The sequence below is a fragment of the Stenella coeruleoalba genome (genome assembly GCF_951394435.1).
Source record: "Stenella coeruleoalba genome assembly, chromosome: 1".
NCBI lineage: Eukaryota > Metazoa > Chordata > Mammalia > Artiodactyla > Delphinidae > Stenella > Stenella coeruleoalba.
Window position 1 is genome coordinate 189,059,653 of NC_137169.1, and position 17,239 is coordinate 189,076,891.

Consider the following 17,239-nt stretch of genomic DNA (forward strand, 5'->3'; position numbering starts at 1 on the left):
GCACTGCAATATCTTGGACCATCTCTCTAAGCAGCATTTTCTCTTAATAGCACCTGCCTCATAGGTTGTTTTGAGAAATAATAACGTAGTAAATGTTAACTTGTTTTCTTTATTCCCCGTAACTGAATTCTCTTGAGTAAGCAAGTATCAATAACCAGTCGGTGCAAAAGCGCTAGGTAGGATTTTAGTGTTGATTATGATTATGTCCTAAAGTATACATATAAGGCCTCAAGTCTAATTCTATGACTCCACCTAAGGGTGGGGAATTTCCTATTCCCATCCCCTACCCAGGCAGGTCCATCTCAGACTCCCCTGGGGATCCCCATCCCCCAAACTCACCCAACTACAGGACCAGGTGTGCGTTAAGGGTCCCAAATTCTCAGGGAAGGAAATGGTAGGTTCTTCTATGGTTGTCAGGGGACCGGTTTTGTACAGGGCAGCTTGGTATTTGACCTTTTGGTCAGGAAACAAATGGAAAAAAAAAAAAAAAAAGAAAGGGGAAAAAAAAGAGCTGTATAAACATCCCACTGTCATTATCTTAGAGCCAAGTGATGTGGGAAAGCCCCGGTGGAATCCCTGGGCCCCTGTGCGCACTGGCTGCCTGGCCAGCTGCACTCACCGCTCCTGAAGATCAAGAAAGACAAGGCCTGGAAGGTCCCATTGGATTAACTTCTGGGAGGACTTTCTGTCCAGTGTGGGTGGAAAGGAAGTGGGAGGCAGAGCAGTGGATGTAGATAACGGTTCTGAGGAGATGGGACAGGAGAGCGAGCCTTGCCGGGTGAATGCACAGACAGGGGCTCCGGTCAAACCAGGGTGAACTTCCCCACTCTACTGTTCATTTGTTTGGGAGCAAAACAAGAACTTCTTAAAAGTAAAAAAGGAATTAGTAGAACCCACTCTATTCAATGTAAAATAGAAGATATATTGTGGATTTCGACAAGCTTCTGGTTTTGTTTACATATTTCTGGTTGGCAAGTTTTACTGAATGTGTCAAAACCATGTGGCAGCTCTCCTCTGGCCTGTGAACAGCCCAGGGACTCCAGCAATGGTCGCAGAAGGTCAGCCACGGACAGTGGTTGGTCTGACCTTCCAGCAAAGTGTGTACAGGTGAGCCCAAAGCTGAGGGTTACAAGGTGGTAAATGCTGCAATAGTTTGTATCCAGTGGTGCTGGAACCCAGAATATGCATAAAGGGGTCAAAGAAGGTTTCTTCAAGGTGGGGGCCCTTGAGCTGGCAGGAGATCATGTTGGTTAGGAGCACGGCGTGGGCTTGAATCCTGGCCCTGCCACTTGTTAGCTGTGTGACCTTGGCAAGTTACTTAGCCTCTCCGTGCCTTCATTTGTACATCTATAAAAAGGGCATGAAACTAGTATTTACTTCATAGGGATGTTGTGAAGATTAAATAAAAGTATGTATAAAGTGCTGAGACCAGGGTCTGGTAGAATTATTAGCTGTTATCTGGACTGGGTCCTCAAGGATGAGTAGGCCAAGCTTGGAGAACAGCACAGGAACCACACATGTGGAAAGGATGGGAGGTACCGCCGTAAGAAAAGCGGCGATGAGAGATCGCGCAGGGCCTGTGCATCAGGCTAGGGAGGCTGGCCTCTGCCCTGTAGGAAACGGGCACCCAACTCACAGCTCTCCTGCCTCCATCAGGAAAGACTCCTCTGCTTGTTAGAAACCAAAGCTTAGTTTTTCAGTGATCCAAAAGAGGAGAAACCTGAGGGCATGAAAGTAGGTTAAAGGGAGATGCACTTAGTTACTTTGGAAAAGATTTATCTTGCCTCTAGATAAGATTTACTCAGAGTCAGAACTGGGACCTGGGAGTGACCCAGAAAAGCATGGTTAATGGTAATAACAACACAAGCTTGCATCTGGTTGGTGCTGTGAGGTGGGAGTGGTTCTCAAAGCCTTTGGCTCCGCCTACCTCACGGGGCCCTAGAGCGTCTGTTGTGTCTTCTTCTTCTGTGGGTCAGTCCAAACCCCTTTCTGACCTTTAAGACATTTTAAAAGTCCACAGTGGGCAATTTGGGGAGCAGAGTTCCTCAACCCTCCTACATCTAAAGACAGAATTCTCAGCATTAGAGATTGCTTCCTTTGACTTGGATCAGTGGAGGCAAGCCAGCAGAAAAAAGAACAGGGAATCTGGAATCAGCACACAAGGATTTGAGTCCCGAATTCTCCACTTTGTAGCTTAAGTCACTCACAACCTCTCTGATGCTTAATATCTTCATGTGAAATCCTGGGACTATCATTATACTGCCTTCCCGAAAGGCTACGAAAAGAGTAAGAGGAGATCACATATGTGATAGCTCTGAACTGTCCCAGTCAGCTGAGATTCATGTACTGAAGGAGTAGTAATCTGGATGTCAAGAAAGGAGGGTGGGGGGCAGGAAAGTTAAATCTTGTCAATTTGACATCAGTGTCTCTGGCAGACCAGGGCTTCTCTGGAGGTAAACCTCTCCTCAGCTGGAGCAGAAGGAATGTGGGAGCCCTATTGTCCTGTGCATTTCCCTTCTTGACCACAAGGTGTCGCCACTGCAGCGGAAACATTCATTGTAGCAAGATTTCAGGAACTATTGGGTCCTTTCCAAAAAGAAAAGGGGCTTGAGAGCTCCAGATCAGAATCAAAGCAGGTCTTGTGGCAATGTGTGTGCACTGGTTAATCCAAAAGTAGCTTATAATGTCCATTGTTCGTTTTGAGAAACTGGGGCAGGATAGTGCTGACTCTGGCCTAGGATGCCACATGTTCCCACATCTTAAACAAGGCCAGGAGCTCCAAGCTGGGCTCTGATAATTGGGAAGGTCCTGGAGGAGTCTGAGGTCTTCTGCCTTCTATCTGTCTGCAGTGTGCTGTGTACATTTAACACATAGACTGAGTTTCACGTGCTAAAATAGTGGGACTCTGATAAGAGCTATACACCCCTGAAACATTGCCCAGGGTCATAGAGCATTTCCCAGAATGCTCTTGTGTTCCTTCAAGATGCCTCTTAAAAATACAAAAATCCAATTGGTTTAGAAAATGAGACCATTAATATCGAAACCCCCTGTTGGAGATGCCCAGTGCTCGTTAGCACATCGGAAGCTCTAACTCAATGATTTCTAAACTTGCTTTGGTCGTAGACCACTTTCTCAGTAACATATATTAACATCACATGTAAGCAGTATTCCAGAAAATGCACCAAGGTATGGAATTCTAGGATAGAAAGGGTAGCATTTTATAGAAAATGAGTATCCAGAGAATAGCATGCTGGGTTTCAAGGGAAGAATCTGAAGAAAGTGTATGTGAAGAAGATTGGAAGAAAATAACTTCAAATCAAAGTGCTGTTATTTACAGCTGGTGATATTACAGATGATTTTTATTTTATTCTCTGCTCTTCATAGAGGCTTTCCCTGACCCTTCAAGTGAGATTAAGATCAAATTGCACTTCCATTTTGAACTCTATAAAACACCCTGTAATCACCATTGTTTCATGTCTGTCTTGTCTTATATACTGGAAACGCCAAGAGGACAGGGACCCTCATCATCTTGTTTGGAGCTGATGTGATGAGCATATAAACATTGGACTGAATTGAAGTAATAGTTTTATGTCATAAATTCTTGTATAATATGTATATATTTTTGTAATGAGTGTAATATAATACATGTATAAATTCTTGTAATGAGCATCCAGTACTTTTATAATTTTTTTCTTTCCTTTTAAAAAATTTTTATTTTCTATTATAGTTGTTTTACAATATTGTGTTAGTTTCAGGTGTACAGCAAAGTGATTCAGTTTTACATATACATATATCTATTCTTTTTCAGATTCTTTTCCCATTTAGGTTATTATAGAATATTGAGTAGAGTTCCCTGTTCTATACAGTAGGTCCTTGTTGATTATCATTTTTATGTATAGTAGTGTGTATATGTTAATCCCAAACTCCAAATTTATCCCTCCCCCACCCCAACTTTTCCCCTTTGGTAACCATAAGTTTTTCTGTCTGTGAGTCTGTTTCTGTTTTGTAAATACGTTCATTTGTATCATTTTTTTAGGTTCCACTTATAAGTGATATCACATACTATTTGTCTTTGTCTGACTTACTTCACCTAGTATGATAATCTCTAGGTTCATCCATGTTACTACAAATGGCATTATTTCATTCTTTTTTATGGCTGAGTAATATTCCATTGTATATATGTAATGTACTACATCTTCTTTATCCATTCATCTGTTGATGGACATTTAGGTTGCTTCCATGTATTGGCTGTTGTAAATAGTGCTGCAATGGACACTGGGGTGCATGTAACTTCTCAAAGTATGTTTTTCTTCAGACATATGCCCAGGAGTGGTATTGCTGGATCATATGGTAGCTCTATTTTCAGGTTTTTAAGGAACCTCCATACTGTTCTCCCTAGTAGCTGTACCAATTTACATTCCCACAAACAGTGTAGGAGGGTTCCATTTTCTCCACACCCTCTCCAGCATTTATGGTTTGTAGATTTTTTGATGATGGCCATTCTGACTGGAGTGAGGTGATACCTCATTGTAGCTATGATTTGCATTTCTTTGATAATTAGTGACATGGAGCATCTTTTCATGTGCTTTTTGGCCATCTGTATGTCTTCTTTGGAGAAATGTCTATTTAGATCTTCTGCCAATTTTTTTGATTGGGTTGTTTGTTTTTTTACATAGAGCTGCATGAGCTGTTTGTATATTTTGGAGATTAATACATCGGCTGCTTCTTTTGCAAATATTTTCTCCCACTCTGTGGGTTGTCTCTTCATTTTGTTTATGGTTCTCTTTGCTGTGCAAAATCTTTTAAGTTTAATTAGGTCCCATTTGTTTATTTTTGGTTTTATTTTCATTACTCTAGGAGGTGGATCCAAAAAAATATTTCTGTGATTTATGTCGAACACAGTTCTGCCTATATTTTCCTGTAAGAGTTTTACAGTGTCCAGTCTTACATTGAGGTCTTTAATCCATCCTGAGTTTATTTTTGTGTATGGTGTTAGAGAATGTTATGATTTCATTCTTTTACATGTGGCTGTCCAGTTTTTCCAGAACCACTTATTGAAGAGATTGTCTTTTCTCCATTGTATGTTCTTGCCTCCTTTGTCATAGATTAATTGACCATAGATGAGTGGGTTTATTTCTGGGCGTTGTGTCCTGTTCCATCGATCTAAAAGTCTGTCTTTGTGCCAGTACCATACTATTTTGATTACTGTAGCTTTGTAGTCTAAAGTCAGGGAGCCTGATTCCTCCAGCTCTGTTTTTCATTCTGAGGATTGCTTTGGCTATTTGGGGTCTTTTGTGTTTCCATACAAACTTTAAGATTTTTGTTCTAGATCTGCAAAAAATGTTATTGGTAATTTGATAGGCTTTACGTTGAATCTGTAGATTGCCTTGGGGAGTATAGTTATTTTGACAATATTGATTCTTCCAGCCCAGGAACATGGTATATCTTTCCATCTGTTTGTGTCATCTTCAATTTTTTCAACAGTGTCTTCTTGTTTTCAGAATGCAGGTCTTTTGCCTCCTGAGGTAGGTTTATTCCTAGGTATTTTATTCTTTTTGATGCAATGGTAAATGGTACTGTTCCTTAATTTCTCTTTTGGGTCTTTCATTGTTAGTGTATAGGAATGCAAGAGATTCCTCTGTGTTAATTTTGTATCCTGTAACTTTACTGAATTCATTGATGAGCTCTAGTAATTTTCTGGTAGCATCTTTAGGATTTTCTTTCTTTCTTTTTTAGCAGCATCTCAAAATTCAAAAGGTTTATTACTCATCTATTAATTCCATTACATTTATTTATTCAGTTTTATTGTTTTAAAATATATCAAAATAAATAGAGAAATTTATACTATCTTATCTATATATGGAAGAACAGCTGGTCCCCAAGGTGGCACCAACAATCCTAGCAGCTCTTACTTTACATATCCGGAGTAGTCAGCAATTTCCATTTCTTTTTCCGTCTCAATGAAAAATTGCAGTTTCCCAAAGAGGTGTATTTGGCAGCATTCTCACGTTCTTGTTGAGCCCGCCTCTTCATGGCCTCCCGCTCTGGCCTCTGCTCTTGTTCAATGGGCTTTTTTTTTTTTTTTTAAACATCTTTTCTGGGGTATAATTGCTTTACAATGGTGTGTTAGTTTTCTGCTTTATAACAAAGTGAATCAGTTATACATATACATATGTTCCCATATCTCTTCCCTCTTGCATCTCCCTCCCTCCCACCCTCCCTATCCCACCCCTCTAGGTGGTCACAAACGACGGAGCTGATCTCCCTGTGATATGCGACTGCTTCCCACTAGCTATCTATTTTATGTTTGGTAGTGTATATATGTCCATGCCACTCTCGCACTTTGTCACAGCTTACCCTCCCCCCCCCATATCCTCAAGTCCATTCTCTAGTAGGTCTGTGTCTTTATTCCTGTCTTACCCCTAGGTTCTTCAAGACCTTTTTTTTTTTTCTTAGATTCCATATATATGTGTTAGCATATGGTATTTGTCTTTCTCTTTCTGACTTACTTCACTCTGTAGGTACATCCACCTCACTACAAATAACTCAATTTCGTTTCTTTTTATGGCTGAGTAATATTCCATTGTATATATATGCCACATCTTTATCCATTCATCTGTCAATGGACACTTAGGTTGCTTCTGTGTACTGGCTATTGTAAATAGAGCTGCAATGAACATTGTGGTACATGACTGATGACTCTTTGAATTATGTAAACAATGCTTTTTTTTTTTTTTTTTTTTGTGGTACGCGGGTCTCTCACTGCCGTGAGCTCTCCCACTGAGGAGCACAGGCTCCAGACGCACAGGCTCAGCGGCCATGGCTCACGGGCCCAGCCGCTCCGCGGCATGTGGGATCTTCCTGGACCGGGGCATGAACCCATGTCCCCTGCATCGGCAGGCGGACTCTCAACCACTGCGCCACCAGGGAAGCCCTCATTGTAGTTTTGATTTGCATTTCTCTAATGATTAATGATGTTGAGCATTCTTTCATGTGTTTGTGGGCAATCTGTATATCTTCTTTGTAGAAATGTCTATTTAGGTCTTCTGCCCATTTTTGGATTGGGTTGTTTGCTTTTTTGGTGTTATTGAGCTGCATGAGCTGCTTGTATATTTTGGAGATTAATCCTTTGTCAGTTGCTTCATTTGCAAATATTTTCTCCCATTCTGAGGGTTGTCTTTTGGTCTTGTTGATGGCTTCCTTTACTGTGCAAAAGCTTTGAAGTTTCATGAGGTCCCATTTGTCTATTTTTGTTTTTATTTCCATTTCTCTGGGAGGTGGGTCAAAAAGGATCTTGCTGTGATTTATGTCATAGAGTGTTCTGCCTATGTTTTCCTCTAAGAGTTTGATAATTTCTGGCCTTACATTTAGATCTTTAATCCATTTTGAGCTTATTTTTGTGTATGGTGTTAGGGAGTGTTCTAATCTCATACTTTTACATGTACCTGTCCAGTTTTCCCAGCACCACTTATTGAAGAGGCTGTCTTTTCTCCACTGTATATTCTCGCCTCCTTCATCAAAGATAAGGTGTCCGTATGTGCGTGGGTTTATCTCTGGGCTTTCTATCCTGTTCTATTGATCTATATTTCTGTTTTTGTGCCAGTACCATACTCTCTTGATTACTGTAGCTTTGTAGTATAGTCTGAATTCAGGGAGCCTGATTCCTCCAGCTCCGTTTTTCGTTCTCAGGATTCCTTTGGCTATTTGAGGTCTTTTGTGTTTCCATACAAATTGCAAAATTTTTTGTTCTAGTTCTGTGAAAAATGCCAGTGGTAGTTTGATAGAGATTGCATTGAATCTGTAGATTGCTTTCGGTAGTAGAGTCATTTTCACAATGTTGATTCTTCCAATCCAGGAACATGGTATATCTCTCCATCTATTTGTATCATCTTTAATTTCTTTCATCAGTGTCTTATTATTTTCTGCATACAGGTCTTTTGTCTCCTTAGGTAGGTTTATTCCTAGATATTTTATTCTTTTTGTTGCCATGGTAAATGGGAGTGTTTCCTTAATTTCATTTTCAGATTTTTCATCATTAGTGTATAGGAATGCCAGAGATTTCTGTGCATTAATTTTGTATCCTGCTACTTTACCAAATTCATTGATTAGCTCTAGTAGTTTTCTGATAGCATCTTTGGGATTCTCTATGTATAGTATCATGTCATCTGCAAACAGTGACAGCTTTACTTCTTCTTTTCCGATTTGGATTCCTTTTCTTCTCTGATTACCGTGGCTTCCAAAACTATGTTGAATAAAAGTGGCAAGAGCAGACATCCTTGTCTTGTTCTTCATCTTAGAGGAAATGATTTCAGGTTTTCACCATTGAGTATGATGTCAGCTGTGGGTTTATTATATACGGTCTTTATTATGTTGAGGTATGTTTCCTCTATGCCCACTTTCTGGAGTTTTTATTGTAAATTGGTGTTGAATTTTGTCAAAAGCTTTTTCTGCATCTATTGGGATGATCATATAGTTTTTATTTTTCAATTTGTCAATGTGGTGTATCACACTGACTGATTTGTGGATACTGAAAAATCCTTGCATCCCTGGGATAAATCTCACTTGATCATGGTGTATGATCCTTTTAATGTATTATTGGATTTGGTTTGCTAGTATTTTCTTGAGGATTTTTGCACCTATGATTATCAGTGATATTGGCCTGTAATTTTCTTTTTCTGTGGTATCTTTGACTGGTTTTGGTATCAGGGTGATGGTGGCCTCATAGAATGAGTTTGGGAATATTCCTTCCTCTGCCATTTTTTGGAAGAGTTTCAGAAGGATAGGTGTTAACTCTTCTCTAAATGTTTGATAGAATTCACCTGTGAAGCCCTCTGGTACTGGAATTTTGTTTGTTGAGAGTGTTTTAATCATAGTTTCAATTTCAGTCTTGTGATTGGTCTGTTCATATTTTCTATTTCTTCCTGGTTCAGTCTTGGGAGGTTGTGCTTTTCTAAGAATTTGTCCATTTCTTCCAGGTTGTCCATTTCTTCTAGGTTGTCCATTTTATTGGCATATAGCTGCTTGTAGTAATTTCTCATGATCCTTTGTATTTCTGCAGTGTCAGTTGTTACTTCTTTTTCATTTCTAATTTTATTGATTTGAGCCCTCTCCCTTTTTTTTCTTGATGAGTCTGGCTAAAGGTTTATCATTTTTTTTTATATTTTCAAAGAACCAGCTTTTAGTTTCACTGTTCTTTTCTATTGTTTTCTTCATCTCTATTTCATTTATTTCTGCTCTAATCATTATGATTTATTTCCTTCTACTAAGTTTAGGTTTTTTTCATTCTTCTTTCTCTAGTTGTTTTAGGTGTAAGGTTAGGTGGTTTATCTGAGATTTTTCTTGTTTCCTGAGGTAAGATTGTATTGCTATAAACTTCTCTCTTAGAACTGCTTTTGCTGTGTCCCATAGGTTTTGAAACATCATGTTTTCATTTTCACTTGTCTCTAGGTATTTTTGATTTCCTCAGTGATCCATTGGCTGTTTAGTAGCATATTGTTTAGCCTCCATGTGTTTGTGTTCTTTACAGTTTTTTTCTTATAGTTGATTTCTAATCTCGTAGTGTTGTGGTCAGAAAAGATGCTTAATATGATTTTAATTTTCTTAAATTTACCAAGGCTGTCTTTGTGGCCCAGCATGTGATCTATCCTGGAGAATGTTCCATGTGCACTTGAGAAGAAGGTGTATTCTGTTGCTTTTGGATGGAATGATCTATAAATATCAATTAAGCCTATCTGGTCTAATGTGACATTTGAGGCCTGTGTTTCGTTATTGATTTTCTGTCTGGATGATCTGTCCATTGATGTAAGTATGATGTTAAAGTTCCCTACTATTATTGTGTTACTGTTGATTTCTCCTTTTATGGCTGTTAACATTTGCCTTATGTATTGAGGTGCTCCTATGTTGGGTGGATATATATTTACAATTGTTATAGCTCCTTCTTGGATTGATCCCTTGATCATTATGTAGTGTCCTTTGTCCCTTGTAACAGTCTTTATTTTAAAGTCTATGTTGTCTGATATGAGTATTGCTACTCCAGCTCTCTTTTGATTTCCATTTGCAAGGAATATCTTTTTCCATCCCCTCACTTTCAGTCTGTATGTGTCTCTAGATCTGAAGTGTGTCTTTTGTAGACAGCATATATACAGGTCTTGTTTTTATATCCATTCAGCCAGTCTATGTCTTTTGCTTGGAGCATTTAATCCATATATGTTTAAGGTATTTATTGATATTATGTTCTCATTCCCATTTTGTTAATTATTTTGGATTTGTTTTTGTAGGTCTTTTCTTCCTCCTTAGTCTTTTGTTCACTTCTCTTGTGATTTGATAACTCACTTTAGTGTTCTGTTTGGATTCCTTTTTCTTTTTTGTGTGTGTATCTATTGTAGATTTTCAGTTTGCAGTTATCAGGAGGTTATTTTTAAAGATTTTTTTTTTTTTTTGATGTGGACCATTTCTAAAGCCTTCATTGAATATGTCACAACACTGTGTCTATTCTATGCCTTGGCCTTTTGGCCGTGAGGCATGTGCGATCCCAGTTCTCCCACTAGGGACCAAACCCACACCCCCTGCATTGGAAGGCAAAGTCCCAACCACTGGACCACCAGGGAAGTCCCTATCATGAGGTTTTGATATAGCAGACTATACATATACAAGATTGTTTTAAGTTGCTGGTCTTTTGATTTCAAATGTATTTCCAATATCCTGCATTTGTACTCTTCTCTTCTCATGATTAGTGATTTTGATATCATATTTGTGTATGGATGATTTCCTGCCTTTAATCTATGTTTACCTTTACTGGTGAGTTTTTCCATTTGTAATTTTCTTGTTTCTAGTTATGGTCTTTTCTTTTCTGCCCAGAGAAGTTCCTTTAGCTTTGTTGTAAACCTGGTTTGGTGGTGCTGAATTCTCTTAGCTTTTGCTTGTCTGCAAGGCTTTTGATTTCTCTGTCAAATCTGAACAAGAGCCTTGCTGGGTAGAGTACTCTAGTTTGTAGGTGTTCCCTTTTCATCACTTTAAATATATTATGCCACTCCCTTCTGGCCTGCGGAATTTTGGCTAAAAAATCAGCTGAAAACCTTATGGAGATTCCCTTGTATGTTACCTGTTGCTCTTCCCTTGTTGCTTTTAGTATTTTCTCTTTGTCTTTAATTTTTGTCAGTTTGATTAATATGTGTCTTGACATGTTCCTTCTTGGGTTTATCCTGTATGGGACTCTCTGCACTTCCTGGACTTGGTTAACTGTTTCCTTTCCCATTTTAGGGTAGTTTTCAGCTATTATCTCTTCAAATAGTTTTTATGGCCCTTTCTCTCTCTCTTCTCCTTCTGGGACCCCTCTAATGCAAATGTTGGTGTTTCTAATGTTGTCCCAGAGGTCTCTTAAACTGTCCTCATTTCTTTTCATTCTTCTTTCTTTATTCTGTTCCATGGCAGAGATTTCCACCATTCTGTCTTCCAGCTCACTTATCTGTTCTCTGCCTCAATTATTCTATTATTAATCCCTTCTAGTGTATTTTTCATTTCAGTTATTGCATTATTCATGTCTGTTTGTTTGTTCTGTATATCTTCTAGCTCTTTGTTAATCATTTCTTGTATCTTCTTGGTCTGTGCCTCCATTCTTTTTCTGAGATCTTGGATTGTCTTCACTCTCATTATTCAAAGTTCTTTTTCAGGTAGATCTCCTATTTCTACTTTACTTAGTTGTTCTTCTGGGGTTTTATCTTGTTCCTTCATCTGAAACATATTCCTTTGCCATTTCCATTCCCTAGGCTGCGTGGTTGTAGTTCTTTTTGCTTCCAGTGTCTGCCCACTGGTGGGTGAGGATGTTCTAGAGGTTTGTTCAGGCTTCCTGGTGGGAGGGACTGGTTCCTGCCCACTGGTGAGTGGAACTGTGTCTTGTCCCTCTGGTGAGCAAGGCTGTGTCAAGGGGTGTGTTTAGAGGTTGCTGTGGGCTCAGGAAGATTTTTAGGAAGCCTGTGTGCTGATGGGTGGAGCTGTGTGCCTGCCCTGTTGGTTGTTTGGTCTGAGGTGTCCCAGCACTGGAGCCTACATGCTGTTGGGTGGGGCTGGGTCTAGGTGGCAAAATGGCGACCTCCAGGAGAGCTCATACCAATGAGTACTCCCCAGTACCTCTGCCACCAGTGCTTGTCCCCACAGTGAGCCAGTTCCACCCCCACCTTCCCAGGAGACGCCCCCCCCCCCCCATCAAGACCAGCAGGTATGTCTGGTCCAGGCTTCTATGAAATCACTGCTTTTTCCCTGGGTCCCAGTTCACACGAGACCTGTGCACACCCTCCAAGAGTGGCATTTCTATCTCCCCCAGTCCTATGGAGTTCCTGCAATCAAACCCCACTGGCCTTCAAAGCCAAGTGCTCTGGGGCCTCCTCCTCCTGATGCCAGACCCCCAGGCTGGGAAGCATGATGTGGGGCTCAGAACTCACTCCTGTGGGAGAATCTCATCTTGTTGTGGCTTCTTCTTTGTCTCTGGTTGTAGAATATCTTTTTTGGTAAGTTCCAGTCTTTTTTGTTGATGGTTATTCAGAAATTAGTTGTGATTTTGGTGTTTTTGTGAGAGAAGTTGAGCTCAAATCCGTCTACTCTGCCATCTTGTCTCCAACCAGAAGCCCAATTTCATTCATACTATAGATGTGGATATGTGGATAAGCACACCTTTGGGTGTGCCTTCTCAGACCAATTCTCATAAAATGTGAGTCTGTACTTGGCAGTTCCACAGGCTCAGCAGTGTAAGATAGGTTTGTTTGTCACCCCATCAAATATGGAATTTTGTTCACAAAGTTTCTTGGTTAGGGAACCCTCATCTTGAAAATAAATGATGTGTTTCTGTACGATGCTAGCCTTTAAAATCACACAGCCTGTTCCTGCAGGTGGTGCTGCAGGACACCTGGATCCACGTCCTCTTCTGTGGTGTGCTTTTGGCGACCACAACAGGGCACTTACTCATCTATGATCTGGAAGGTCCTGGAATGCTCTTCTCCTTATCACCCTCTCTGTTCTCTCTTCTATAATTTTTTTAAAGTAAATTGTCAACTTCTCCAGGGAGTTCTAGACCTAAAATGGAATTTTTGTTACTGTTTTGTCATTTCTTAATTTTGTGACCTTGGGCAAGTCACTTGACTTTTCTAAGCCTCCAGTTACCACTATGATATTGGAGATAGAAATATTTGTTCCATCTACCATACAAGATTGTTGGAAGAATCAGAGGACATTGTATTTGAGGAAGCACATCCAGACAAGAAAAATCCACACCGAGATACAATCTTGCAACAGAGTGGAATTGGGCAGGGAAAGGATTGGACACCAGGCGAACTGGCAAGAGGTTAAGCTGGAGTGATTTCCAGGGCCAGATCTGTAATGTCACATCCATATTAAGAAGCCTGGACTTGTTATTGAAGACGATGGGCTGCCTCTGAAATGTCTGAACAGGGCAGTGGCTGGATCCTATTTTCAGTTTAGAACATCTCCTCTGGATGAAGTGTAACCACCTGTTGATAGTGGGGTAGGCAGGCTCTGCAGCAAATTAGAGGACAAAGGTCTCTAACTCTTCTCTCCAAACAGCAGTTATGACAGAGCATCTTTGAGGACAGGACATAAAAATTTGTCTAAGCATAAAGCTCTCCATTTCAAGGTGGAGAAATCCATGGGATCATAGATTTAGCAGGAAGGTTTCGCATGAGGGCGTCTGGACCATTGCCCTGAATTCAGGAGAATCAGGTGCTTTCCCTCTCACTTCCAGATGAGGCAGCTATGACTCACAGAAGTTAAATGGCTTGATTAAGTGGTGGAAGAGGAAGAGGAAGAGTCTAGACCGGCAGGCTGCCTCCTCCCTGCCTCATCACCCACACACCCACCCCCCCACACACACACCCATACAAATACCACATACACTCACACACACCACTCATGGCAGAGAAATCCAGAGGTCAGAGTTCTTGAAGTTCTAAAGTCTTCCTTCACATGAGTCCAAGCTAAGGAATTCTGTTTCTGAAGATTATGAAAGTGGTTATAATTATATGGTCTAATTAGAAAGCAATTCCACGCAATGTATAATGTATATTACGTTTCCTGAAGACTTACTATACATCAGCCATTTGGTTGTGGGTTTGTATTTGTTAGTACTTCATTTTATGTTCACAATTACTCTGTGAGGCAGGCACTATTATTATTTTATTTATACATAAAGAAACAGGTTCAATGAAGCTAAGTTCCTTGCCCAAAGTCAATAAGTGGCAGAACCAGGCTTCAAACCCAGGGTGCCTGCCTGAATTCTAAGCACTTTAGAATTGTGCAGCCTGCCTGGTTTAATCTTCCTGCAGCCCTAGAGGTAGATATTTTCTCCATATTACAGATGAGGCTTGGACACGTTCAGTGGCGGTGCTTGTATCTGCCTAGGATTTCCCTAGCCGTTTCGCTCCACTCTGGTGGCCCGTCTCCTCAGCCTGACTCTTCTCCCTTCTCAGTCACAGGACAGATCTTCTCTCTGAAGAACATCTCCACAGAAATGTCGGGCTACTACATCTGCACCTCCAGCAATGATGTAGGGATGGAGTCCTGCAACATCACTGTGGCTGTCAGACCTCGTAAGAGCAGTCTGGGGGGGAAGGGAGGACGAATGCCAGAGCTGACAGGCTGGTAGTCCAGAGTCAGCTGACAGGGACCAACATGGAGGTGAACTGGGCAGCCTCTTTGGGGGTCTCCCATTGGCAGGGTGGCTGAGGTGACGGCCAGATGATCCTGTCCCAGGCTCCCCTCATCTGGAGGCCAGTCCAGTTCCCTGGGTTCTTTGGAAATAGTGCCTTAGGCTGGCTTCTGGAGACCTGCTCGGTCCTGCCTGCCCTTGGGGTCGCTCAGGGGGCAAGGGGGAAGTGCCCAGACTGGGCTGCCACAGAGTCAGAACCCCATCCTTTCAGGGTGGGATACCCTGATGATCTTGGGGATGAACTAGAGTAGGAGCTGGCATGACTGACACCCGAGGACTTTTTTGGAGCCTGTTGGCTCCAAATCTGTTGGCCATCTGTCCTTGTCAACGCTTCCATCCTGAAGAGTGTCCCCCTTGTCTGGTCACATTCCCACGAGGCTGTGACTTTCATGGAATGCTACCAGAAGCAGGCAGCGCGGCCACCTGGGCTGGGAGGATGACTGGGGCCGCTCAGAGCCTGGGAGGGACCACCTCCCGCCTCCCAGACGCCTGCTGCTGTGGTTCCTCATCCCCGGCGTGCTCACCACCCGGAGCCTCGGCTCGTGTTGGGGGCTCGCGCTGGGGACTGGGGTTGGGGTTCAGGACGTGCGGCTCTGTTTCTCTCAGCCTCCATGAATGTGGCCCTGTACGCGGGCATCGCGGGGGGCGTGGCCGCGGCACTCATCGTCATCGGCGTCATCGTCTACTGCTGCTGCTGCCGGGAGACTGGCAAGGCTGAGGATGCGGACGTCACGCGACCGTGAGTGTCGGGGGTGGGCAGCCCGTTGGCAAGGGTCTCAGCACATTGGGAAGATGCACCCCAGCTCTTCCACTCATAACACCCCAGGGGGCAGCTGGTAACAGTAAAAAATAACTTTTATCAGCCCCGTTTTATAGCTGAAAAAAGAGTAAATGATTCGCGCAAATCCTAAAGTGGCGCTGCAGTCCGGAACTCGACTCCAAGGCCCGTAGTTCTCCAGTCTCTGATCTCAGGGTGGGGCTTCCGGTGGGTCCCCAGGGCAGGGGTAGGGCGGTGCGGAGGCTCCGTAACAGGCCGCTCCCTGCTCCCCTCGCAGAGCCAGCCTGTTCCCATAATGCCCTCAGCTCAAGTCCGTGCCACCCTGCTTCTGCTCTGAGCTCAGCCGTTCAGCCCAGTGTCCCTTTGCCGCTGGACGGGTGGGGATGGGGGATCTGATGGCTGTCCCGTGGGGAGCACTAAGCCCAGCTCCCTCAGGTCTGAGTGGGTGAGGGCAAACCCTTGCCCTCTGTCTTCACTGCCTGCAGGAATCGGGCGGGCTACCAGCCACCAGAGCAGCTGACAGAGCTTTCCAGAAGTCAGGAAGAGGAGGGTGAGGCTGACTACAGGAATGAAGACCGGAGGGGCCCCAGCCGAGGGTCCCTTGACCAGGCTGGCCGATGACCAGGGCCTGCTGCAGGAGGGGGTCAGGGGGAGCATTAGGGGGTCATCCCCCTGCCTCCATGCCTCCCCTGTCCTTTCCAAGCCCCACTTTTCTGACCCTTGGTCCCAGTCATGGATGGGATGCTTCTTCCCCCATGTCGGCTGCTGGAGGACCTGGCTTGGCCTGGCCAAGGAGATCTCACTTGTGACTGAGCTTGTCAAGGGCGCTCACCTTCGAAGCTACCCTCCCATTGCTGCACCCGGCTCAGGGCCCCACCCTCACCCTGGACTAGGCAGCGGCCTCCCCCTCCCCATGGCGCTCCTGTCCCGCTCTGTGGGGGTGACACCAGCCTCCGGAGGGCCGGAGTTGCCCTCTCCACCTGTGCGCCTAGCACCCAGGGGAACGACTCCTGGCAGAGGTTTTGTGCACAATACATTTTTGTTGAATGAATGAAAGAATAAATGAGTATGTAAAGGAGTCCCTTCATTTGTGCAACTTTGGCGCTTTGGACCCACGTTGGCCTCAAGCTCCCTTTCCAGCCTCATCTCCCGCAACTTTCCTGAACATTCCAGATGCTCCCTGCGAGGGCCACCCCAGCTCCCACTGCACACTCCCTCGTGGGGCTTTGCTTTCTCTGTTTGGCTGGGAATGCCTACGCAACTCCCATCTCTGCCTATCAAATCCTACCTGTCCCTCCAGGCCCATCTCAGATCCCAGCGAATTCTATAACCCCATCATAATCTCCCACACAGATGGGGACAATCTTGTTACTTTGTCCCACGCCCATCACGGGCCACATGACACAGTTGTCTGAGCATGTCTCTCCCCCTGTGTTACAGTGTGAGCTCCAGGGGGCAGGACATGGGCCTCACTCCCTCTGCTTTCCCTGGAGTCCTCGCAGCCGGCAGCCCTCCTAGCACTCCTAGCGGGTGCTCAATCCAGCTTAATTGGGGAAACTGCTTTGGTAGGTTGGGCCTTCCGCTCTCTGGTCTCCCTGATGGGATTGTGGACACAAAGATGGCTCCCACCCAAACCCACTTGCTAGTTTCATGATTTAAGTGGGAGATAATTTAAATGAACACACACCCATGTGAGCACACACAGAGGAGCTAGTTTGCAGCCGGTCCTGGCTTCTCAGATCATAGTG

The 17,239-nt window shown here is 43.3% G+C and overlaps 1 protein-coding gene across 1 annotated transcript in view; it reads left to right on the top strand.

Annotated features, from left to right (window-relative positions):
* Positions 1-16,510, top strand: part of GPA33 (glycoprotein A33) — a gene marked incomplete at its 5' end in the record, with an annotated part of 45,332 nt that extends 28,822 nt beyond the window's left edge. The window contains 3 exons of the mRNA XM_079931119.1: positions 14,475-14,594; positions 15,320-15,452; positions 15,977-16,510. Coding sequence (XP_079787245.1) covers positions 14,475-14,594; positions 15,320-15,452; positions 15,977-16,112 — 389 coding nt within the window. The 3' untranslated portion in view covers positions 16,113-16,510. The remainder of the gene's footprint in view (positions 1-14,474; positions 14,595-15,319; positions 15,453-15,976) is intronic.
* Positions 16,511-17,239: the final 729 nt, after the last annotated feature.